A 27344-nucleotide genomic window follows, 5' to 3' on the forward strand; every position below is an offset into this window, starting at 1 on the left:
CATGATAGGGGTTTGTATGATGTCAGACTCTCTGCTGTCACCGGCTCTCTGACAAACATCAAAGCAGTGAGTAAACTATTACTACAGAGTAGTTAAGTAAGCTGGATGTCTGACCCGCAAGACTAGTAGCCTTTGCCATCACCAAGGACCCATCAACAACTAGCATTTGGCCCCTCTATTTTCATGTCTTTTTTAATTTTGATTTGTTTTGGTTAATGATGCAAAGAAGGCAAACATCTTTGATTTGGTCTGCTTCTGAGCACTGAACTATTTCACCATTTGGTAGTATGGTTCAAACTGGGTCTGGGAGCTCAGTTCTGTGTATAACAATTGCGAATGACTTCTAATAGGGAAGGGAAGTAGTTCTGTTTGTATTTCAAAGCTGCTTTCTTGTTAGCTATCAGATGGAAATGGAGTACATTCTCAATGCATGAGGCTTGAGTTGTTGTTGGTTATACATTTTAATTACCCAAACAAATGCAGTCTAATTATTCATAGGTTACATTTATATTGGAAAGAGGCAAAAGCTCCATCTGTAGTAGAAAAACTGATTAACACATTTCCTTTGATGTGCCTGACCTCAAACCAGCTGTTTTATAATTACTGTTAGGGCATGAAGTATACTGTATATTTGGATGAGATCAAGGACAAAGACCTACCAAATTACTACAGTACAATGACAATACTGCTTTTGACAGATACGTTTTGAGCAATGGACACTAGGGAGGCATATATATAATAACACGGGACATCAGATTTGGTTTTGACCATGACTAAACGATGCAGTATTTGCTCATTTAAAAAAATTTCACCTTTTAATCAGGCTTAATGTGGTGGAAGCAATTTAAAGTATTCATAGCTGTGGGTCATATAGCACATTAATTAATGTCAATATAATTAAATTGAGTCTCTGGCAATATTAACTTAATGCCACAACTACTGTGTAGTGCCACACTAATAAGGTTTCTGTGATACTGCTGAAGAAATGGTCGCTCTTGTACTCCTTGAAGTGGAGGATCAGAAATGGGCATGTCACAAGTGAATACAACCACAAACACTAACGCAGTATACTGATACTAGAAAACATTGAGAACGCCTAATATTGAATTGCCGTTTGCCCTCGGAACAGCCTCAATTCATCGGGGCATGGACTCTACAAAGTGTCGAAAGCGTTCCACAGGGATGCTGGCCCATGTTGACACCAATGCTTCCCACAGTTGTGTCAAGTTGGCTAGATGTCCTTTGGGTGGTGGACCATTCTTGATACACACGGGAAACTGTTGAGCGTAAAAATAACTGCAGAATTGCAGTTCTTAACACAAACCGGTACCCATGGCACCTACTACCATACCCCGGTCAAAGGCACTTAAATCTTTTGTCTTGCCCATTCACCCTCTGAATGGCACACACACACAATCCATGTCTCAATTGTATCAAGGCTTAAAAATCATTCTTTAAACTGTCTCCTCCCCTTCATCTACACTGATTGCAGTGGATTTAACGAGTGACATCAATAAGGGATCATTGATTTTACCTAGGATTCACCTGGTCAGTCTATATCATGGAAAGAGCATGTGTTCTTAATGTTTTGTATACTCAGTGTATATCTCCCATCAAGAAATTCTTCAAATAGATTACATGAGGACAGCTATATTGTGGAAGAAGTCAATTGATGCTGCATTACATTGTCTCGTATCAATGGAGAGTGAGCTAATGGAGACATGCTTTTCGACTCGTGCCATGCGCACTTTGCGTGGGTTGTATCTCTCACGCATCACTACTGCCACACACACGAAGAGAGAGAGAAAGAGGGAGCACTACTACAGCAGCCAGCATTGCTCTTAAACCCATTCATTATGGCAGGGGGGAATTAAGAGCAATTTGATCACCCCGTCCATTTGAAGTATAAATAAGTCATGTGCTAGCCGCTTAGCGTGAGGGAGTTCAATCATATTATATACTGTGTCTTCAATGTGAGAGGCGGGACATCACTTGTGAGCGTTGATAAATTAAAAAAAAAAAAATACATATTTCACCAGAAGAGATTGGTTAAGTGTGTGTGTGTGTGTGTGTGTGCTTGAGCATGTGTTTGTGTGTTTATGCGTGTTGATGTGTTTGTTTGGCTCTCATTAGCTGCAGAACAAGCATTTCATATAGCAAGCACCCATCACTCTTTATAAAGCAATACACACATTGCCCTTGGTAACATAATCTTCCCATGTGTAAAGTTGATTTGAATGTTAAAAATAATAGTTTTTCACTTGTTACTAACTTCACAGAGCATTTCAAATCCCACCCTTAATTCAGTTGTCAAGCTAAATCCTGGCACTAGGACGGACAGAAAAGAGCAATGGAAAGATTGTGGGTTGTGTGCAGTTCAGGACATACTCCATTGTTTTTCCAGACTGGGTCATCCAATCAGAGAGAGACTGTGGCAGCTTGAAGTTATAGATAATGCTCTTTCAAATTTCCGCCTGACCAATTGGGTGAAAATAACAGAAGGTCTGGTATTTGGATGATGCTTGTGGTATTTGTAGTTTGTGTCATTATATCACACGGCATGATGGAGGACTAGTTGTTTGTGATGTATTAAGACACTTTACTACACATAATATCAATTTAGTGGTTTAGAGTGCTAATACAAAATGTTAACACATGAATATCTCTCCAACATCCACTCCGCTTTCTCTTGGCCTCTGTAGCATTTTGGCCCTCACAGGCACACACACAGCCGACTCTTGCCTCTGGGGGGAGGGGTTTGTTGAAACCAACCAACCTCTTACATTCCACAAGAAAAATCGTTTTTTCTCAGAATAATTTCAGCCTTCCTCGAACCTGAGGGTTAAGGGGATCATGACAGGGGGTGATGCTGTCTCGTGTTTGGGGGCTCAGGGGTTAGTAGAAGAACAACAATCCCTGGATATCAGTCGTTCCAAAGCAGGGATCATCTCCACTCTATTTGTTCTCAGAACCAACCTGCCAAACGCATCATAACTCTGAAGGTTGTTCTTGTTGACTGTAGTCAGCTGCGGTGAACCCATTCCTACTGCATGCTCCAGCCCCTGGCTCCATGTCTGTGTCTGTGTGCATGTCAAGCCTCTTGTTACGCAGCCTCTCCAAGATGGAGTTGGGCCAATGGTGGTGGATGGGGATGAGAATTGAGAGTGTAAGGACAGCATTGCCATTTGTAAGAGCCCAGCGTATATATTACATGTTGTTGGTGCCTGGTACCTATTGTTAGACGTGGATTATCAATTTTACAGACGGCTGCTGCTGCTAACGCTGGTGTACTCAGACAACCCTCTTGTGTGTGGCTTAGTCAGTGACCACAGACACACGCAGAAACAGACACACACATACATGGGCACGCACACAGACATGCGCACACACACAGTAACTCTCTCCAATACACACACACACACACACACACGCATTATCTAATTGAAGAGGATTTTATGAGGTGCCATTCAACTCGCATGGAAAGGCTTCTGGCAAGGCATGTAGAACCCTGTCTGAAACTTTGGATAGTATAAACAGATGCATCATGGTGGTGTAATGCCAATGCCATTTTATGTAGCGCAATGTCAATACCACGTGTTAATGCCTTGTTAGTATATAAGGAGGACCTATGTGAATCACACACCAAGGTAGTTGGGATAAACTCATATTATTTGTCTCGACTTAGTCCAAGAATCTCTCCCCTGAAACCAGTGTCCAAACATGGTTCAAAATGCACTTGCCTTCCAGTGTTGCCACATTGTTTTCCGGATTTACCATCAAAAGTTTCCGGGAAGAAGGAGAGCCAGGAATCATGCTGAGAAGCCTGGGAGAGAGTCGTGGGTTTCCGTGGTGCAGCACAGTGGAGAGAGGGAGGGAGTTCAGGCACTTGACTTCTCTACCCCAGCGGTCGTTCAGGCATCTTAGGGTTTTGATACTCTGCGAAGACTGAATCACTATTTTTTTCAAAACCTGTATCTCTATTCACTCACTATAGTGTGTGTGTCAAGTATTATATTTGTAGAAACCTGTTATTGTGTGGGACCTTGAAAAGTTTTGATAAAGCCACAAAGTGATGTCAGACACTTTAAGGGGATCGGTGGTGGATAAAGGAGTGAAAATTGCCTCTCCGGGTGTTCTTTCATGTCCTGATGGGCTGATTAATAGGCTGTGACCTGGGCACGAACCTAGCTTCACTCACCACACAGGTGCATTGCTGAATGGTTATGAGTGCCATGCCCTGAGCTCTAGGAAGCCGGAGCTCAAATCCTCCGTTATATACAAATGAAGATACAATACTGGCTGTGATCGATTCTACCCCTTTCTGCCCAAGAATGGAAAACAAGAATGGAAAGAATGAAAAACAACATTGTGGCAGTCACTCTGCCTTGATTGAAGGCCTGCTGCCAGCCAGTGTATCAGTTGTAAAGCCAGTTGGGCCAGTGTTATCTGGTGAACTCCATTAGACAGATAGTCAGGTAGTCCTCCTGGCACCAATACAATCCACTTTCATTCACAGTCAAAAGGAACTCGATGGAAGATCAAGAGCAATTTCCCTGTTGACCCCTTTCATTTTAGCAATTGCATTTTGACACATACATTTTCATTTTTGAAGATTATTGATAATGAATGTTTTCTGAGGGATGAATGTATGTGTTATTCCGGGTTTATAAAGGCTTCATTTAGACAAAAGTTGTAGTTTGTTTAAAGTGGAACCAGGAAGAATAGTTTATCACATGCACTGACTATGGACAGTCAGAATTAGATTTAGTTTCAACCCTTTTGGCAACTGCAGATTGGGAGCAGGGCTATGGTGGCCTGTTTGAATTACCATGTATTGTTCATTGTTTACAATTTTAGGCTAAACTGTCGGGGGATTTGCTCATAAAATGAACACTTCTCTGCTGCCAATACAATTGCGCCTAAAAATGTATTCTATTGTTCTAGTTCTATTTTTTATTACTTTGTCTAAGTTGATTTGACCTTCTCTGTTAGATGTTCTGGCAACTAAACCACAGTATTCAGTATTCGCGCAAAGTATTTTCAAACTTGAACAGACCCTCACTTGTTTCACCCCGTTTGCAATAAGAAATCTGCAGAAAAGTCAAAGAGGGCAGGACAGGACAGGGCAGGACAGGGCAGGACAGGACGGGACAGGGCAGGACAGGGCAGGACAGGGCAGGACAGGACAGGACAGGGCAGGACAGGGCAGGACAGGGCAGGGCAGGACAGGACGGGACAGGGCAGGGCAGGACGGGACAGGGCAGGACAGGATGGGACAGGGCAGGGCAGGACAGGACAGGACAGGACAGGACAGGGCAGGGCAGGACAGGATGGGACAGGGCAGGGTAGAACAGGACGGGACAGGGCAGGGCAGGGCAGGACAGGGCAGGACAGGGCAGGGCAGGACAGGACGGGACAGGGCAGGACAGGATGGGACAGGGCAGGGTAGAACAGGACGGGACAGGGCAGGGCAGGACAGGGCAGGACAGGACGGGACAGGGCAGGACAGGACGGGACAGGGCAGGACGGGACAGGGCAGGACAGGACGGGACGGGACAGGGCAGGACAGGGCAGGACAGGATGGGACAGGGCAGGGTAGAACAGGACGGGACAGGGCAGGGCAGGACAGGGCAGGACAGGGCAGGGCAGGACAGGACGGGACAGGGCAGGACAGGATGGGACAGGGCAGGGTAGAACAGGACGGGACAGGGCAGGGCAGGACAGGGCAGGACAGGACGGGACAGGGCAGGACAGGACGGGACAGGGCAGGACGGGACAGGGCAGGACAGGACGGGACGGGACAGGGCAGGACAGGACGGGACAGGGCAGGACAGGGCAGGACAGGGCAGGACAGGACGGGACAGGGCAGGACAGGATGGGACAGGGCAGGGTAGAACAGGACGGGACAGGGCAGGACAGGACGGGACAGGACGGGACAGGACAGGACGGGACAGGGCAGGACAGGGCAGGACAGGGCAGGACAGGACGGGACAGGGCAGGACAGGACGGGACAAGACGGGACAGGGCACACCCTGTGGTTGTGGCTAATAGAACACTCCAATAAAACTTTCCTAAATGAGGATGTGCAACAGTACTGTAACTTAGTCAGGGTCAGTTCAAACCCAAGTTTGCCTTACGGTTGATCAAGGAGCAAAATTGGTACACTCTGTAAAATAGTCCTTCACGAGGGAGACAAATACAAGCAATGGTATCTCACGCAGACTTTCCGAAGCCTGTGAGAAAGCTATCCCTGCTAGCACATTTGGTTCCTTGAAAGTTGTGGGAACGGAGCCGTACAGTATGTTTCCTGACCGGTTAAAACATAACGTTTTTAAAATGTTCTGAGAACAGAAGTGAACAAAATCAAATCAAATGTTATTTGTCATGTGCGCCGAAAACAACAGGTGTAGGTAGACCTTACAGAGAAATGCTTACTTAAGGCTCTAACCAACAGTGCAATTTTTAAGTAAAAAATATGTATTAGGTTAACAAAAGATAAATAAAAAAATAACAGTGAAACAAAATTACATTTAGCCTGTTTTGGGAACGTTTCTTTTTAGGTTGCAGGGAGGTTCTGAGAATGTTTTACTCTGGTTCCTTGGAAGTTTTTATGGGAGGTTTTATTAACGCTCTTAGAAAGGAAATGATAGGTTATTTGGACTTTTTGGATTTTTTTATTGTGACTAGGCATCAGTGAGATTCAAAACTATAATATTCTATTCTCTATACCTGTACATGGAATTAGTCCACTGCGCCATCAGGATGGAGCTAGCACGCCATGTTTTTTTTACGCATACAAAGCTCTTCATTTTAGTCTATTGAAACAGACCCCATTTAAAAGGAAGCAAGCACTCATTAAGACCAATACATCTGAACACACTTATCAAGATAAAGGATAGAGAGAGTTTTGTTGATGCTAAGAACGGAATGTACTTTTTTTTTTTTGAAACAACATTCTTTGAGCGTTCTCTTGTCGTTTTTATGTTGTTGTTTTCTTAACGTCCTCGGAGCAATTTGAAAACTTTACTTTCCATAGAACCATGAGGAAACCTGAAGGAAACATTATGCTGAAGTACTGACATTCCTATAGTAGAACATTGGTTCTTAACATTCTCTGAACTATTTGAGAATGTTCACGGTTTTACATTCTTAAACATGACCAAATGTAACCATGTTTGAACTTTTAGGAAACGTTCTGTTAAAGAAATGAAATACCAAGATTTTTTTTTTTTTGTCAAGTTACTTAAATGCTGAGAATGTTGAGAAAGCCAAGCGTCTATCCTGCACCATTACCAGAAAGTTGTGGAAAGGTTATATGCAAAATAACCACAAGACAACCGCACTCTCACCAAACTTTAAGAGAAACATAATGTTCTCAGCTCGGTAGCTACATTTAAAAAAAAACGTCTCAGCATGTAGTGTGTGACAGTTCCTTTTGTGATATCTTTACCCATGGTTGGCATATAGGCTCCATTTTCCCATAGTGTGCAGTCAGTTTCGCTGGAATGAACCAGAGCGAATCACAAGAAGTCAGAGGTGACCACATATGTCTCTGCTGGACATACCACCTTTAGGTTATGAGTTAAACTCCCCCATGCCTACTCCTCTGTTCTGCTCTTTTGAATAACTGACTGAGGGCAGAAGGCTGGCTTCCTGTGTTTTCCTTCCTCTCCTCTCCACTCTGCACAGAAGCACTCACTCTGGGCTATGTGTAACTCAGATGTTTGTGGGGGGAGTGTGTGAGTGTGTGTGTGAGTGTGTGTTGAGTGGGGTGGGGGGTGAGGGGGGGGGGGGGGGGGGGTTGTGCGTTCGTGCCAGAGTTTGGAACCAAAATTATTTCTGTTCTGTTCCGACCAGCAAAATAAAGTTCTTAACCGGTTCTAGCAACAACAACAAAAGCACAGGTTTATATCATTCCTTTCTGTTCCTTTTTTAACTTGAGAAATCCACCGTTTTTTACATTTAGCCCATTAAATGACTTTGGCAATCAGTGCGGACAGAGCAGGCAAGCTAGTTGTTTACATGCATGATGGACAGATGAGTGTAGCCTATGGCGCAAGATGTGTCTGACATTTTGTGGGTGGGAAGAGAGCGAGAGAAGGTTGAGAAGGAGGCTTGAAGCACTGGACATCTTGTTATGACATAGATTCTCTGAATTAGAACCACAGAATTATACCTAGGAGGAGCGGCTTCCATAGAGGAACTTTGAATGTCCTTTGAGCTAGCTAACAAGCTTGTGTGTGCAGAGTGGCACCAGAATTAAAAACAAGTCTTATCTTTTTGTAGTTAATGAATCCAACATGAAACGTGATAACTAGTTTAAAATATATTTCCTGAATCATGCTTGTAACGTCAGTACAGTAGCCTGTACTCCGGAGGGGGAGGGGCAGGTAGCCTGAACACACACAAACACTGGCAAAGATTTTCAGCTTGGAGGAAGACACTGGAATACATTTCTGGGTGACAGAGTGAGGGCTTTGCATAGGCGCTTTGTTGCGTTTTTATGTGGTACTAGAAAAATGCCTGAAAAAATGCCTGCAATGTTCCTATGCTTTTAAAATAACAGTTCTATTCCAGAACAGTATGGATCACATTCGTTTCCCTTTCTGTTCCGACTTCCAGTTCTGTTCCCTGCGCCTATTCTAACCCCTTGTTCGTGCTCGCATGTGTGCATGATATGTGCCTTGAGATCTACTTGCTAGAGGTGCAGTTTGTGAGTGACATAAGTTTCTTTGCACCTTGTGGATTGGGATTCATTAGCTCAGACATTATTTCTAATTATGGTTTGAGAGTGATTCACAGATCTGTTTCTGATTGAGCAAAAATCCCCCATAGGACAGGTTCTTTTCTCAGGCTTTTGATATTAAGTGTGGAGACTTCCCATTTAACTCCACCCAAATTGAGATGTGCAGATTTTATTATTACTTTTTAATCAGAAGCCAGCTGATAAGTATTTCACATTTAAACTGCCAACTTCACTTTAAAAGTATACATTTTTAAACACACGCACAAACAAACTCAAACAAACTCACTCCTACCCACTTTGCTTAGGAGAAGGATTAAGTTGTATAGAATACTACATGGGCATAATGAGTCAATGACCCCTGGATATGTCTCCATGCCAACCTGCCCATGACCCCTAGGTATACAGTATCTCCTTGCCAACCCAGATTTACCTCTCTCTCTCTAGGGACTAGGAATATATAGGTACTACAATGACTTGGGATTTAGGGACAACAAAAAATACAAAGTCCCCACCATTCGGTCACCCTTCATTTTCTTTGTTTTTACCAACCATGTACTTATTCAAATGGATTATAAAGTTGTCATTACTTAGCACAGAAGTGTTATGCTTGGTAAGATATTCCTCATGTGTGAAAGATACCTGCTGTGCATCAGCTTCACACCACATGGCAGTGTCTGAATTAGTTGAGTGAATGAAATTAATTCATGTTGTACTGTATTGGCCAGCTGCAGTGATGATGTGTGGTCATTATGCGGCATTAGAGTGCATTACTGTAGAACCACGGCTAAGATGTTGCCAAACATGGTAATTATGTGAACGTCAGTCAAGAAGTACTTTAATGAACGCGTGATTGCATTATTAAGGCTGACACCGTTTTTGTAAAGATTGATTGATCAAATATTCTGCCAGCTTATTACTACGGAAGAATGCATTCAGTGGAATTACATTTCCAAGTCTTGCTCATCCTGTTTTTAAGCTGAAGGTTATGCCAGAACATCGCTACTGACACAGAGCACCATTTTGTTGTGATAATGAATCACCGTTAAGAGACAGAGCATATAAGTAGAGCTCCCTGAGAGGATAGGTAATGTTTCAAGTGCAGCTCCTTGTGACACACTCTGAATTCTGAACTCTCCTTTCATCAACAAGGACACAAGCAAAGCAAACAAGCAAGCAGATGAGGTTACATAAAACCCCTTTAATGTTCTCAAGCAGTCAAGGCTATTTTGAGTGTACTGGCTCTACGGCAGACCAGGCCCCTGTGTGTGTTTTTTATTGTATATTCTTGCTTCCTCTCTTCATGGATTATTGCATTCCAATTTCAACATATTACGAAATGTAGGTCACAAATCAATTTAGTGTCATTTGTAGGAAACCTCAGAGGAGGGATGGGGGTAGGAGGAGGGGAGCAGGGTCTTAGATTAGCAGGCCACCGCCTCTTCTCCTCTTCCCTGTCTGGGTGTGTGGGCATTGAAATACCTTTTTCCTCGACGAAGGGCCTCAGCGCCTATGGCGCTAGAGGCTCTTCACGTGAGACCGACCACGGAAAGAATGGGCGGTTTGAGTTTATGAAATACGGCCTGCATGGGTTTCATTTAGCCATCCTTGCAACAGGTGGATAACATGTATTTTCCCCAACACTTTTATTCCGCCAACAATTTGGCTCGCAGGTGATTTTATTTGCCCCCACCCCCAACTTAAAAATAAATAACTACAATTTAATTGTTGGACAGAAAATCAGCTCTAAGTGATTTTAATTTTGGAAATCTGTTCCGAAGTATTCCCACTCATAGTAGAGATACCGGTAACTTCCAAAATAAAGGAATCACCAACACAAAGTGTCTTAACAGAACTTTGGACCACCACAAACCAGAACAGCTTCAATGCACCTTGGCAAGTGTCTGGAACTCTAGTAACGGGACACGTCGCCATTCTTCCATGGGACATTTCATCATTTTTTTGTCAACTATTATATACGTTTGGGCATCTTGCGTACAATTTGCAGTCTACAGATTATGTGTGATCATCTTCCGGCCCCCTGAACATTCGCCCAAGAACAAATTGGCCTGCGGCTGAATCTAGTTCATGATTCCTGGCCTATAGGGATATTTATGTATCTACTGCATATGTTTCTCTAGGTCTGTACATTTTGATTGAATCTTTATTTAACTATGCAACTAAACAAATTCTAATTTACAATGACAGCCTACTTCGGCCAAATCCTAACGACGCTGAGCCAATTGTGCGCCGCCCTATGGGATTCCCAATCACAGCCAGTTGTGATAGAATCGAACCAGGTTCTGTAGTGACGCCTCTAGCACTGGGATGCAGTGCCGTAGACCACTGCACCACTCGTGAGGGCCAGGGTACTCAGAAGGGAAAGGGTGCATGTGAATATATTCTTTACAGCCTACATGACAAGCTAGTGCAATATGCATGCATAATTGACATGAATGTTTGTACTTCAGGTTCAAAGGAAAGTCCTGAAGGTTTTAACTCTGCAGGTTGTTCGTTATACTGTACATCACGGAAACCTATAGTGAAGTAATGTATATAAATAACATGAACAATTCATGCCACAAATGTAAAATATGTGCATAAAACCAACATGTAAAATTAATGCAGTATTTTACGATGCTGAGACTAGGAGTATGTCTGATAGTCAATGAATTTGATACATTAGCATCATTTTTTTATTCAGTGAACAGCATAGAAATGCACTATTGGGAACTTGGGGATATTTTCTGCCTTTTTGTGTGGGAGGTAGGCTGACTAATGCTGGACACTAGACATAGTGTCTGCCTATGTTTCCCTCGTCTCAAGTTGACAGTGAAGTTCACATCAGTACTAAACTTATGTCATCTGTCTTTTAGATAAATGTGTTTTACCCCAGTTCCAGAAACAGACTGACTATACTTGTTTTCTCTTTATTTATTTCTCTTTTCCTTTTCAGGTGTTGACCATCTGGGCAGTGGTGATCTCCGGGACAACGGCTGACCTGACCTGTGATACACTGCTCCTGCTGTCCACCAATCTCACTGGTGAGGCCCTCCTCCAGTCGTCTAAGGACAGTTTTCTATGTGGGCGGGGAATATGGTGTAGGAACATTTTTAATGGTCTATCATGTTAAATCGGAAGTTGAATCATTCTGAGTTTCCCCTTCACTGAATAGGCACTGGTGGAATACTGTACATAGGCAACAACAGTCATATTGGTCAGTCCACAGCATCAGTTGCCAACAGCAATGCAACTGAGCAAGAATGTGTTCCCAGTAGAAGTCCATGTGCACTTTGTAGTCCCAATCACCTATAATAACACAAAGCTTTCAAAACGTTTTTTTTTTTTTAATGGAGGGCTGAAAGCAATAATTTTGCATGTGTTTTTCTGCTGCTCAATTTTGAAAAATAAGATTTGGGTCTTGGAGTTATGGTTCGGTGTGGGTTCGGTGTGGGTGTGTTACGTTCACTATATCGTACCCTGGCAGTTATTGTTGTTTGTCCCTATTGAGTCAACCATTTTCCTTCAAAATAGTCTGAATTAATTAAGATAAATCAAGAAGTCTGTCATTAACATCAATGTTTTTGCCGAGGAGGTCTTGGTCGTTCAATTTGACATCAAGCTAAGGTGTCTGGTGCAGTATTTCTCAAGTAAATTTTTTTTGCATGGAAACTAGAGGTGCACTGCAGTATCGAGTCAGCTGCTACTACGCTCACTACTGATGTTCTGCAGCTCATTAAGACTACCTATTACCCGAGTACAGTATGTGTCTGTCTGGCAGTCTTTCATAGGGAATCATGTTACAAAGTAGATTGCGGTGGGACACAAGATGCTCGCAAATGTGTTTTGAATTTTTTAATATTGAATATTGTCATTTGTAGGAAACCTCAGAGGAGGGATGGGGGTAGGAGAAGGGGAGCAGGGTCTCCATTTGTAATTTTGCCCAAAACAGTGGCAGACTCGGGTGATTACTATCAAACACATCAGCAAGTTGCAACTCAATAAGATTAGGGGCCAAGTGTTCTTTCAACATAACATTGGCGACATGTTGTCTTATGAGAAACAGACGCCTCACAAGTCCTCAACTGGACTCTTCATTAAATAGAACCCACAAAACACCAGTCTCAACGTCAACAGTGAAGAGGCGACTCCGGGATGCTGGCCTTCCGAGGCAGAGTTCCTCTGTCCAGTGTCTGTTCTTTTGCCCATTTTAATATTTTATTTTTATTGGCCAGTCTGAGATATGGCTTTTTCTTTGAAACTCTGCCTAGAAGGCCAGCCTCCTGGAGTCGCCTCTTCACTGTTGATGTTGAGACGGGTGTTTTGCTTGACTACATGACAATGGTGTGGGCAGGAGATTTCCGTAGGCTGTGGGATCTTATTGCATGAGCAGTTTATCAAAACTGTCTAATCGTCTGCGATGGTGATGGGACTTAGAGTTGCACCTTAGTTACCCTCAGTATCGATCTAGGAGTAGTCTGTGATGATTGCAGTCTCTTTTCCATAAGGATTAGCCTTCCCACCCCCACACCTCGCACCCATCACCCTCCACTTTCACTTCAAAGGCCAATCAAAACATTATGTGGAGCAGTTGCTCTGTGCTGTATGTGTGAACACAATGTGTTTGAGGACATGGTTTGGTGGAGCTCAGATCCGATAAGATCTATGAAGATGGATTGTCTCTGAGTTATCAGAGACTGCATGTGGAATAGATATCATGTTATAGAGCACACTTCATAGACCCGTCTTTATAGCTTCTTATGAGGGTTTGACTGACAAGATGCAAGGCTCATTTGGCCTGTAATGCAACGATAGTTTGACCTGTAGCACAAACCTTCAGTTTTGAGAATGACACATTTTAATTTGTCTGCTGCTTCAGTGTCTTTAGATATTTTTGTCAGATGTTACTATGGAATATTGAAGTATAATTACAAGCCTTTCATACTTGTCAAAGGCTTTTATTGACAATTACATGAAGTTGATGCAAAGAGTCAATATTTGCAGTGTTGACCCTTCTTTTTCAAGACCTCTGCAATCCGCCCTGGCATGCTGTCAATTAACTTCTGGGCCACATTCTGACTGATGGTTGTCCATTCTTGCATAATTAATGCTTGGACTTTGTCAGAATTTGTGGGTTATTGGTTGTCCACCCGCCTCTTGAGGATTGACCACAAGTTCTCAATGGGACTAAGGTCTGGGGAGTTTCCTGGCCATGGACCCAAAATATCAATGTTTTGTTCCCCAAGCCACTTAGTTATCACCTTTGCCTTATGGCAAGGTGCTCCAACACGCTGGAAAAGGCGTTGTTTGTCACCAAACTGTTCCTGGATGGTTGGGAGAAGTTGCTCTCGGAGGATGTGTTGGTACCATTCTTTATTCATGACTGTATTCTTAGGCATAAATGTGAGAACACTCCCTTGGCTGAGAAGCAACCCCACACATGAATGGTCTCAGGATGCTTTACTGTTGGCATGAGACAGGAATGATGGTAGCGCTCGCCTTGTCTTCTCCGGACAAGCTTTTTTCCGGATGCCCCAAACAATCGGAAAGGGGATTCATCAGAGAAAATGACTTTACCCCAGTCGTCAGCAGTCCAATTCCTGTTCCTTTTGCAGAATATCAGTCTGTCCCTGATGTTTTTTTCTGGAGAGAAGTGGCTTCTTTGCTGCCCTTCTTGACACCAGGCCATCCTCCAAAAGTCTTCGCCTCACTGTGCATGCAGATGCACTCACACCTGCCTGCTGCCATCCCTGAGCATGCTCTGTACTGGTGGTGCCCCGATCCTGCAGCTGAATCAACTTTAGGAGACGGTCCTTGCGCTTGCTGGACTTTCTTGGGCGCCCTGAAGCCTTCTTCACAACAACTGAACCACTCTCCTTGAAGTTCCTGATGATCCGATAAATGGTTGATTTAGGGGCAATCTTACTGGCAGCAATATCCTTGCCTGTGAATCCCTTTTTGAGCTAAGCAATGATGGCGGCACGAGTTTCCTTGCATTTAACCATGGATGACAGAGGGAAAACAATGATTCCAAGCACCACCCTCCTTTTAAAGCTTCCAGTCTGTTATTCAAACTCAATCAGCATGACAGAGTGATCTCCAGCCTTGTCCTTGTCAACACTTACACATGTGTTAACGAGAGAATCCCTGACATGATGTCAGCTGGTCATTTTGTGGGGAGGGCTGAAATGCAGTGGAAATGTTTTTGGGGGATTCAGTTAATTTGCATGGCAAAGAGGGACTTTGCAATTAATTGCAATTTATCTGATCACTCTTCATAACATTCTGGAGTATATGCAAATTGCCATCATACAAACTGAAGTAACAGACTTTGTGAAAATGAATATTTGTGTAATTCTCAAAACTTTTGGCCACGACTATACAGTTGACTATACAGTTGGCTACACAGAGGCGTCAGAGCATCGAGGATATCATGTCAAGCACATTATCTAGACATGTCAAAGATGAAATTATCCATAACTCCCACTCACCATGATAGTGTTTAAAATGGGATTCAATGGGATTTTTTGGGGTCATGTCTTTGTTTCCCTTTACCCAGTCTGTTCAAAGATGGTTACTGAGAAAGGATGACAAATATATTTTCTCAACCCTTCATCATACATTTTCACATGAAATTGTCAGCCACCACAGAGGATAGGTTATTTTGTGTCTCTTTCAGAGGAAAAGGTCGGACATATGGTTGGATATAGAGTTTACACAGAACAAAATGTAACAGTTTCTTTCTTCAACTGTCATTCTCATGTCATGAGGTCACCACCTTCTCTTAGAGCATTCTTGGGAAATAAACAACGCAAAAGTTCTGAGATGACACACAACGAACGGGAACATAGTCTTCCCTGCCCATCACACAATTTTTCAGAGCTATTTCTTCCTTGTCTTTTCAACTTCCACATGAAAGGTGAAAACACAACATAGGGATGGGCATGAATGACAAACTACAATGACAATATACTACTTTAAAAATACCCCAAAGACCAATGTATCAAAATCAAATAAAACATATTTCTGCAAAGTATTGTATTTAGTTAAAAAAAAGCAACAACATTCTCAGTAACGTTACAGAAACGTCTTACTTACTATGACTGGATATGTTGTTGTTCATCTACCTAAGTTGAATGCACTGTTACTCTGGAGAAGAGTGTCTGCTAAATGACCAAAATGTAAAGGTATATATGAAAATGAACAACTGCAAAGCACACTGGGAACTGTCATTGGCCTAGTTTAGTGGGGTTCTTGAACCATCGGGTTCTTGCTCACCTCCCTGACCAAGGCCTCTCCTCCTAATGCTTATTTTGGCCAGATGGCCAGCTCTAGGAAGAGTCTTGGGTGTTCCAAACTTCTTCCATTTGAGAATGATGAAGGCTTTTGGGGATCTACAATGCTGCAGAAATGTTTTGTAACCTTCCCCAGATCTGTGCCTCGACGCAATCCTGTCTCGGAGCTCTATGTGCAATTCCTTTGACTTCATGGCTTGGTTTTTGCTCAGACATGCACAGTCTACTGTGCACGACTACCGCCCCGTAGCACTCACTTCCGACATCATGAAGTGCTTTGAGAGACTAGTCAAGGACCATATCACCTCCACCCTACCCGACACCCTAGACCCACTCCAATTTGCTTACCGCCCAAATAGGTCCACAGACGATGCAATCTCAACCACACTGCACACTGCCCTAACCCATCTGGACAAGAGGAATACCTATGTGAGAATGCTGTTCATCGACTACAGCTCGGCATTCAACACCATAGTACCCTCCAAGCTCGTCATCAAGCTCGAGACCCTGGGTCTCGACCCCGCCCTGTGCAACTGGGTACTGGACTTCCTGACGGGCCGCCCCCAGGTGGTGAGGGTAGGCAACAACATCTCCCCCCCGCTGATCGTCAACACTGGGGCCCCACAAGGGTGCGTTCTGAGCCCTCTCCTGTACTCCCTGTTCACCCACGACTGCGTGGCCACGCACGCCTCCAACTCAATCATCAAGTTTGAGGACGACACAACAGTGGTAGGCTTGATTACCAACAACGACGAGACGGCCTACAGGGAGGAGGTGAGGGCCCTCGGAGTGTGGTGTCAGGAAAATAACCTCACACTCAACGTCAACAAAACTAAGGAGATGATTGTGGACTTCAGGAAACAGCAGAGGGAACACCCCCCTATCCACATCGATGGAACAGTAGTGGAGAGGGTAGCAAGTTTTAAGTTCCTCGGCATACACATCACAGACAAACTGAACCGTAAGGCTCTCCAGAGGGTAGTGAGGTCTGCACAACGCATCACCGGGGGCAAACTACCTGCCCTCCAGGACACCTACACCACCCGATGTCACAGGAAGGCCATAAAGATCATCAAGGACATCAACCACCCAAGCCACTGCCTGTTCACCCCGCTATCATCCAGAAGGCGAGGTCAGTACAGGTGAATCAAAGCTTGGGACTGAGAGACTGAAAAACAGCTTCTATCTCAAGGCCATCCGACTGTTAAACAGCCACCACTAACATTGAGTGGCTGCTGCCAACACACTGACACTGACTCAACTCCAGCCACTTTAATAATGGGAATTGATGGGAAATGATGTAAATATATCACTAGCCACTTTAAACAATGCTACCTTATATAATGTTACTTACCCTACATTATTCATCTCATATGCATACGTATATACTGTACTCTATATCATCGACTGTATTCTTATGTAATACATGTATCACTAGCCACTTTAACTATGCCACTTTGTTTACATACTCATCTCATATGTATATACTGTACTCGATACCATCTACTGTATCTTGCCTATGCTGCTCTGTACCATCACTCATTCATATATCCTTATGTACATATTCTTTATCCCCTTACACTGTGTACAAGACAGTAGTTTTGGAATTGTTAGTTAGATTACTTGTTATTACTGCATTGTCGGAACTAGAAGCACAAGCATTTCGCTACACTCGCATTAACATCTGCTAACCATGTGTATGTGACAAATAAAATTTGATTTGATTTGATTTGATTTGACCTTACATAGACAGATGTGTGCCTTTCCAAATCACATTCAAACAATTGTATTTACAACAGGTGGACTCCAATCAAGTTGTAGAAAATCCTCAAGGATGATCAATGAACACAGGATGCACCTGAGCTCAATTTCAAGTCTCATAGCAAAGGGTCTGAATACATTTGCAAACATTTCTCAAAATCTGTTTTTGCTTTATCATTATGGGGTATTGTGTGTAGATTGATGATAGAAAAAGTAATTGAATCCATTTCAGAATACGGCTGTAATGTAACAAAATGTTGAAAAAGGAAAGGGGTCTGAATACTTTCCGAATGCACTGTTCATTTAGTAGAAACTCTCATCACACAGTAGCGCCATCAGACTTTTGATACCAACGTAGGGTGAAAGAGGACAACAAAAATGTGAACAGCTGTATAAAAATGGTATAGAGAAATATTTAGAAAATACAAATTACAGCTTTCGAAATATCTTGTTCGAAAATACATTGAGTGTAGTTCAGCCCAGTGTAATGCAAAATACTCAGAAGAAATTAAAATACATATTTCACATACAGTACATGTAACAGAAATACTGCCCATCTCTGACGAGACTAGAGCTTTGCAAATAAACTATGCAAATAGAGTGGGGTTCCAAAATTATTGACACCCTTGAAAAGATGAGCAAAAATGACTGTATAAAATAAATAATTCAAATACTAAGTTACATTGTATGTTCCAAAAATATATATTTTATACTAATACAATTGCTCAGAGAAAGAGATTTGGTTTAACAAGTAATGTATTTTAAAAAAAAAACTGTTTTCAAAACCTTTCAATACCTCAACTTGCGAAGATAACTGCACCGAGCTGTTGTATGAGTTGGAGAACACATTGGGAGGGAGCTTAGACCATTCCCCCATACACAATCCTTCTCCATGCAAAAATCCTTCTAGATCCTTGGTATCCCTTGTCTGCACTTTTGGACTTCCTTCTGAAATTCAAACCACCAGTTTTTATTGGGTTTGACGTTCTGAGACTGAGATGGCCATTGCAAAATGTTGTTGCCAATTAATCACTTCTTTGTCGATTTTGATTTGTGCTTTTGGGGATATACAAAACATGTATTACTTGTTAAACAAAATCGTGTACAATTGTATTAGTATAAAATAATATAATAAAAAAAAAAAATGTTTGCATACAATACAGGTCAGTATTTGTCTAGTTAAATAAAGGTTCAAAAAAACGCTGATGATGCTGCAGTATTGATGTTGTCTCCCTTGAATAAGCCTGCTAATTGAAAGGAAGCCATTTTCAACTGTTTTTCCATATATTTTGGTTAGGTCAGGGTGTGACTAGGGTGGCTACTCTAGTTTTTGTATGTCTAGGGTTTTTGTATGTCTAAGGGTTCATCATGGTCTCATCATTAGGGCGAACGTGACAGCAATAAGCAATTTCCTTCTTCCTTTAAGGATCAAATTAGCTTGTGTGCAATTAACTATTTGTGGCAGTTGGACCAGCGAGCGATGGTTCAGTAACACTGCATGCAATCATGGGTACGCACACATTTCTTTAATTAGCCACAAGTGCTTTTGAAGGGATATCGAAGGATAAGATGCACATTAGCCACTACTTGGTTGCAATTAAGCAGCTTAGTAAAAGAAAGAATAATGTATATCCTTTTTTATCCATAGCCTTTATGAGCCCCCTTTTGACCTACAAAGGGAAGATACTGTGGCAAATGATTATGAGCAGAGAAAAGAGGGGAACGTGATGATAGCGGCTTATGATTAAGGTCGTTGCAGTGCTGAGAAAGAACACTGAGGATGTCTAATAGACAAGCTATTAACGCAGAGAGAAATCATCGACTTTGTTTAACACAATCGTCTCAGCCCACTTCAATAAACTGTTCTAAGAACTGCTGTTTAGAAGTCAGCGCAATCAAGGGCGATGGCTGGCTGGCGTCAATAGACGTTGACATATCAAACTTGTGGGTGGGGTGGGGGGTTGTGCAGCAGTTGTTCTGTTTCCATGGTGACTATTCAACAGAACTTCAATGGGGATATGTACAGTGGCCCCCTCGTATTATTACTTGCTGCTGTGTAAACTTAATATGTCCAGTAAGATATGAACACCTCCCCATAATTGTATACCTGGTTGTTTATTCTATAGGCTTTGTCATTTCATTCACAAAATTCAGAGCATGTTTTCCTATGGATTTGATGTTCCTTCCCACCAGACATCCTGCTATCTGCAGTAGAGGATGTTTACTCCCTTCCACATATCAAGAGAGTAATCTGTCTCTCTCTCATCTCTCCCTCTCTCTCCTTTTCTGTCTCATTCTCTCTCTCTCATCTCTCTCTCCCTCTCTCTCTCTGGCTCCATCCATCTCTGATATCTGTGCCTGTTAAACAGAGGGAAGCTTTGGGAAAGTATGCGGATCAAACAGTGATCAACATCTCATCTCAAATTTCATGAATCAATGTCTGTCTCCCCATAATGGGCCTCTGAAGGCCATGATTTCTCAGTGCTATTACACCAACAAGTTGTTGTTGAATTGGTTGTAGTATTGAACGTCTCCCTTAACAACTTTCTGAAATGACTACCGTAAGTAATTCCTACATTCTAACCTATTTGTATTTATCCCGGATTTGCCTGGGTAGATCTCTTATCTACATAGCTTATACTGTACTCATCACACAGTCACTAATAGCTTCCAGTGTGTGGGGGAGAGAGAGAGCGGTACTGCCTATCCTGCCTATCCATCAATCTTCACAGTAAGCCAATTATTGAGAACAAAAAGCTTGATTTTACTTGAAATGGTGTGAAAAGATGATTGCAACTGTTTTAGGCTCTGTTTCTAACATCTGCAGTTTGCATGAGTCATAGTTTTATTAATTGAGCAATAAACTTGTCAAGTTGCATTACGCCAGTCAGCGGTGAAATGAATCACTGGAACGTGTGTGTGGGATGACTCACTCACATGAATGAATGCAAGGAATAATTATTGGTGCGTGAGCACAGTATTTAGGTGAGTGGTAGGGCTGGATCTGTTTTTTTATAACCTGGAGAGTTGACTGAGAACACATTCACAGCAACAACCTGGGGAAGAGTTACAAGCTGGGGATAATTGGGTGGCCATGATGGTATGAGGGACAGAATATAGCCAGAACACTGGGTTTAACACCCCTACTCTTACAATAATTAATGACCACAGAGAGTCAGGACACCTGTTCAATGTCCCATCAGAAAGACAGCACCCTACACAGGGCAATGTCCCCAATTACTGTCCTGAGGTAGTGGGGATATTTACTTTTAGACCAGAGGAAAGAGTGCCTCCTACTTGCCCTCCAACACCACTTCTAGCAGCATCTGGTCCCCCATCCATGACCAACCCTGCTTAGCTTCAGAGGTAAGCCAGCAGATGGATGCAGGATGGCATGATGTTGACAATTGTTATGGTAGCTGGTTTAGAGCAAACCACCAGTGCACTGAAGAGTGGCACCTTTCTCAAGTAGTTGTGTGATATTTGAGTTCTTGATAGAATTTGAGACCAGTGTGAACGGTATACTCTGAGAGCTACAATAGGGTGACTAGCTGGAGGACAACTCTGACTCTGACCCCTCTTCAGTTGCGTTCAGTCAGCCACACTGACCCCGTCTGGTAGAGTAGAGGGCATTGACCTCTGCTACTGTACAGAAGACCATCATGAGATGGGACTTGGTCTTGGGAGATGGGTGATCTATTAGAGTGCCCATTGAATACATACAGTACTGTGTATCTCAAGGTATCAGAGAGATCACAAGGATCTGTTTGTACTGTATTGTACTGTATTGGTGAGCCTGTATAGGTTGCAGGGCATGTTATCTCATTGGCCTGGTCCTTTGACATATCATCTACCCATGCAGGGGCTCACTGAACCTGAAAGCTCCCTGAACCAAGGGCATAGGATCACTAGGGGTCTGCAGTCTCTCTGGAATGATTGCTTGAGTCCCAAATGGCACCCTATGTAGTGCACTAGTTTTGACCAGGGCCGATGGGATTCTGGTCAAAAGTAGTGCACTGTGTAGGGAATAGGTTGCAGCCTGTCTAATTATAATATTATTTTTTATTTATTTTTTATTTTACCTTTATTTAACCAGGTAGGCTAGTTGAGAACAAGTTCTCATTTGCAACTGCGACCTGGCCAAGATAAAGCATAGCAGTGTGAACAGACAACACAGAGTTACACATGGAGTAAACAATTAACAAGTCAATAACACAGTAGAAAAAAAGAGAGTCTATATACATTGTGTGCAAAAGGCATGAGGAGGTAGGTGAATAATTACAATTTTGCAGATTAACACTGGAGTGATAAATGATCAGATGGTCATGTAAAGGTAGAGATATTGGTGTGCAAAAGAGCAAAAAAGTAAATAAATATAAACAGTATGGGGATGAGGTAGGTAAAATTGGGTGGGCTATTTACCGATAGACTATGTACAGCTGCAGCGATCGGTTAGCTAATCAGATAGCAGATGTTTGAAGTTGGTGAGGGAGATAAAAGTCTCCAACTTCAGCGATTTTTGCAATTCGTTCCAGTCACAGGCAGCAGAGAACTGGAACGAAAGGTGGCCAAATGAGGTGTTGGCTTTAGGGATGATCAGTGAGATACACCTGCTGGAGCGCGTGCTACGGGTGGGTGTTGCCATCGTGACCAGTGAACTGAGATAAGGCGGAGCTTTACCTAGCATGGACTTGTAGATGACCTGGAGCCAGTGGGTCTGGCGACGAATATGTAGCGAGGGCCAGCCGACTAGAGCATACAGGTCGCAGTGGTGGGTGGTATAAGGTGCTTTAGTAACAAAACGGATGGCACTGTGATAAACTGCATCCAGTTTGCTGAGTAGAGTATTGGAAGCTATTTTGTAGATGACATCGCCGAAGTCAAGGATCGGTAGGAGAGTCAGTTTTACCAGGGTAAGTTTGGCGGCGTGAGTAAAGGAGGCTTTGTTGCGGAATCGAAAGCCAACTCTAGATTTGATTTTAGATTGGAGATGTTAGATATGAGTCTGGAAGGAGAGATTACATTCTAGCCAGACACCTAGGTACTTATAGATGTCCACATATTCTAGGTCGGAACCATCCAGGGTGGTGATGCTAGTCGGGCGTGCGGGTGCAGGCAGCGAACGGTTGAAAAGCATGCATTTGGTTTTACTAGCGTTTAAGAGCAGTTGGAGGCCACGGAAGGAGTGTTGTATGCATTGAAGCTCGTTTGGAGGTTAGATAGCACAGTGTCCAAGGACAGGCCGGAAGTATATAGAATGGTGTCGTCTGCGTAGAGGTGGATCAGGGAATCGCCCGCAGCAAGAGCAACATCATTGATATATACAGAGAAAAGAGTCGGCCCGAGAATTGAATCATGTGGCACCCCCATAGAAAAGTAGTTGGTGAACTAGGCAAGGCAGTCATTAGAAAAACCGAGGCTACTGAGTCTGCCGACAAGAATATGGTGATTGACAGAGTCGAAAGCCTTGGCAAGGTCGATGAAGACGGCTGCACAGTACTGTCTTTTATCGATGGCGGTTATGATATCGTTTAGTACCTTGAGCGTGGCTGAGGTGCACCCGTGACCGGCTCGGAAACCAGATTGCACAGCGGAGAAGGTACGGTGGGATTCGAGATGGTCAGAGACTTGTTTGTTGACTTGGCTTTCGAAGACCAGGCCAGGTCGATTAGAAAGGGCTGCTCACAGAAGTGTTTTAGGGAGAGTTTGACAGTGATGAGGGGTGGTCGTTTGACTGCGGATCCGTAGCGGATACAGGCAATGAGGCAGTGATCGCTGAGATCCTGGTTGAAGACAGCTGAGGTGTATTTGGAGGGCCAGTTGGTCAGGATGACGTCTATGAGGGTGCCCTTGTTTACAGATTTAGGGTTGTACCTGGTGGTTTCCTTGATGATTTGTGTGAGATTGAGGGCATCTAGCTTAGATTGTAGGACTGCCGGGGTGTCAAGCATATCCCAGTTTAGGTCACCTAACAGAACAAACTCTGAAGCTAGATGGGGGGCGATCAATTCACAAATGGTGTCCAGGGCACAGCTGGGAGCTGAGGGGGGTAGGTAGCAGGCGACAACAGTGAGAGACTTATTTCTGGAGAGAGTCATTTTTAAAATTAGTAGTTCGAACTGTTTGGGTATGAACCTGGAAAGTATGACATTACTTTGCAGGCTATCTCTGCAGGAGACTGCAACTCCTCCCCCTTTGGCAGTTATATCTTGACGAAAAATGTTATAGTTGGGTATGGAAGTCTCAGAATTTTTGGTGACCTTCCTGAGCCAGGTTTCAGACACAGCAAGGACATCAGGGTTAGTAGAGTGTGCTAAAGCAGTGAGTAAAACAAACTTAGGGAGGAGGCTTCTGATGTTGACATGCATGAAACCAAGGCTTTTTCGATCACAGAAGTCAACAAATGAGGGTGCCTGGGGACATGCAGGACCTGGGTTTATCTCTACATCACCCGCGGAACAGAGGAAGAGTAGTATGAGGGTGCGGCTAAAGGCTATCAAAACTGGTCGCCTAGAGCGTTGGGGACAAAGAATAAAAGTAGCAGATTCCTGGGCATGGTAGAATATATTCAGGGCATAATGCGCAGACAGGGGTATGGTGGGGTGCGGGTACAGCGGAGGTAAGCCCAGGCACTGGGTGATGATAAGAGAGGTTGTATCTCTGGACATGCTGGTTGTAATGGGAGAGGTCACCGCATGTGTGGGAGGCGGGACAAAGGAGGTATCAGGGGTATGAAGAGTGGAACTAGGGGCTCCATTGTAAACTAAAACAATGATAACTAACCTGAACAACAGTATACAAGGCATATTGACATTTGAGAGAGGCATACAGTAATCGCAGGTGTTGATTGGGAGAGCTAGCTAAAACAGTAGGTGAGACAACAACAGCAGGTAAAATGGCGTTGACTAGGCAGAGAGGGTCGGATTAACTACACACAGAGCCTGATAAAAGCATAAACAAACAGAATGGAGTACTGTGATTAATGGACAGTCCAGCAGGCATCAGCTATGTAGCTAAGTGATCACAGTGTCCAGGGGGCAGCGGTAGATGGGACAGGGAAGCTAGACTGGCAAGTATTATCCAGGCAAAAAAAAAACTGGCTGGCTGTGCAGAAGGTAAAAGTTGCTAGCAGTGGCTAACAATGACTAAATAGCTGGTAGCTAGTTAGCTGGTTAGCTTCTGGAGGTTCTTGAATGTGTTCTAAAAATTTAAAATAATAGCGATTCCGTATCACATTGGGTGAGGCAGGTTACCGGGAGGTATAATCAAATTAAAAATCGAAAAGAGATTGAAAATAAATATGGGTCTAGTGAGTGGTTGGGCTGGCTGGGGACGCGGCGATTCAGACAGTTAGCAGGCCTGTGCTAACAAGCTAACAGTTAGTAGGCCGGGGCTAAACAAGCTAGCAGTTAGCAGACCGGAGCTAAACAAGCTAGCAGTTAGCAGGCCGAATTAGCAAGCAAGCAAGCGCTAGAAAGTTAGCCTTTGGGGGACGTCGTGATGGGGTTAAGTCTGTTTATTTCTCTTCATGCGGTGACATCGATAGACCGGTCGTGGGTCCGGATATTGTAGCCCAGGAGTATGCTTCGGTGGTAGCACAGGAGCTCTGGCCGGGCTAGCTTCAAGCTAAGTGGATGGAAACACTAGCCAGGAGGATGTTATGGTAATGTTTGTGGAGCGTGGACACAGTCATCACGCGTGAGTACGTCCCTGGGGAATTCCTCTATTATAGAATCATTCTGAAGATGGATTGTAGGAGTTGTGTTATCAATGTAGTACCACACGTTCTGTGTGTGCTGTCTGTGTGACCTACCCTCCAACTAGCCGACCGCATGTCCTCACAATGCTCACAGTGTGTGGACATGCGGTCCATTGGTTAGAGGGTTAGTGGGTGTGTGTGCATGTGTGCATGGATGTGTGTCTGTGTGTGTCTTTCTCTGAACATAACACAACCGTTTATGTTGAAATCATGTTCTTGGGCCAACTTGTTTTATGACAGCCACAGTGGCAGATAGGGGGAACAGACTGAAGGCCGAAGAGACAGGCCTTTAGGAGCTGTGAAAATGCATTGTAAATATCAACCATCATATCAACATTACACGGCCTACTAGCAAGGCCAAGTCTCACATACTGAACATGAACATGGACTCCTACCAAAATGGGATATGAATCCAACAAAGATACAGGATGAATCATGGAAACAGTTAGCAGTGTTTTGAGGATGAAATGGGTTGTGTGTTTGAGCCACTACAGTGTGTTGTGTGACCTCTATATTCCGGCTCAGGACTTGAGGATGATCTAAGATTAAATGAAAGGACGGCCTGTCCATTCATGTAAGACTGCCTCTGACTTCATCACCTTATTAAAAAACAGCCCAAACTGCCTGTACTTTATGAATGTTTTAATATACAGTATATTTATGTTTTATTGACATAGATAGCGTCCTCTATCCAACTGTCCTTTGATCTAAGTTCAATGAGGGGAAAAGAGACGTTAGACGGGCATGGAATTATGTTTGGAAGGAACTATTTGACAGTCATGAGTGCTAGGTTTCCTTCATGATTAGATGCGATGCGGCCCTGGCTCAAACGAAACATGCTCCATGGGTGCAATGTACCCTGCACTTTTTGAATAATGCAACTGTACATCAAAGCATATGCCGGAGAGAAAAAGGGAATATTTCCATATAAATACAGCAAAAAAGTTTATTTTAAACAAACTTATTAACATGTGTAAATATTTGTATGACCAATACAAGATTCAACAACTGAGACAGAAACCTAACAAGTTCCACAGACATGTGACTAACAGAAATGGAATAATGTGTCCCTGAACAAAGGGGGGTCAAAATCAAAAGTAACAGTCAGTATCTGGTGTGGCCACCAGCTGCATTAAGTACTGCAGTGCATCTCCTCCTTGTGGACTGCACCAGATTTACCAGGTCTTGCTGTGAGATGTTACCCTACTCTTCCACCAAGGCACCTGCAAGTTCCTGGACATTTCTGGGGGAATGGCCCTAGCCCTCACCCTCTGATCCAACAGGTCCCAGACGTACTCAATGGGATTGAGATCCAGGCTCTTAGCTGGCCATGGCAGAACACTGACATTCCTGTCTTGCAGGAGATCACGCACAGCATGGCTGGTGGCATTGTCATGCTGGAGGGTCATGTCAGGATGAGCCTGCAGGAAGGTTACCACGAGGGAGGAGGATGTCTTCCTTGTAACGCACAGCATTGATATTGCCTGCATGACAACAAGCTCAGTCCGACGATGCTGTGACACACCGCCCCAGACCATTATGGACCCTCCACCTCCAAATCTATCCCGCTCCAGAGTATAGGCCTTGGTTTAATGCTCATTCCTTCAGCGATAAACGCAAATCCGACCATCACCCCTGATGAGACAAAACTACAACTCATCAGTGAAGAGCACTTTTGCCAGTCCTGTCTGGTCCAGCGATGGTGGGTTTGTGCCCGTAGTTGACGCTGTTGCCGGGGATGTCTGGTGATGTTGCCGGGGATGTCTACAAGCTCTCAGAGTCCAGC

The 27344-nt window shown here is 43.6% G+C and overlaps 1 protein-coding gene across 1 annotated transcript in view; it reads left to right on the forward strand.

Annotated features, from left to right (window-relative positions):
* crhr1 (corticotropin releasing hormone receptor 1) overlaps positions 1-27344 on the forward strand; it is a 166349-nt gene that overhangs the window by 24083 nt on the left and 114922 nt on the right. Inside the window, exon 2 of the mRNA XM_021624572.2 lies at positions 11700-11787. Within this exon, the coding sequence (XP_021480247.1) occupies positions 11700-11787 (88 nt within the window). The remainder of the gene's footprint in view (positions 1-11699; positions 11788-27344) is intronic.

Source organism: Oncorhynchus mykiss, chromosome 12 (assembly GCF_013265735.2).
Source record: "Oncorhynchus mykiss isolate Arlee chromosome 12, USDA_OmykA_1.1, whole genome shotgun sequence".
In the NCBI taxonomy this organism is placed as follows: Eukaryota; Metazoa; Chordata; class Actinopteri; order Salmoniformes; family Salmonidae; genus Oncorhynchus; species Oncorhynchus mykiss.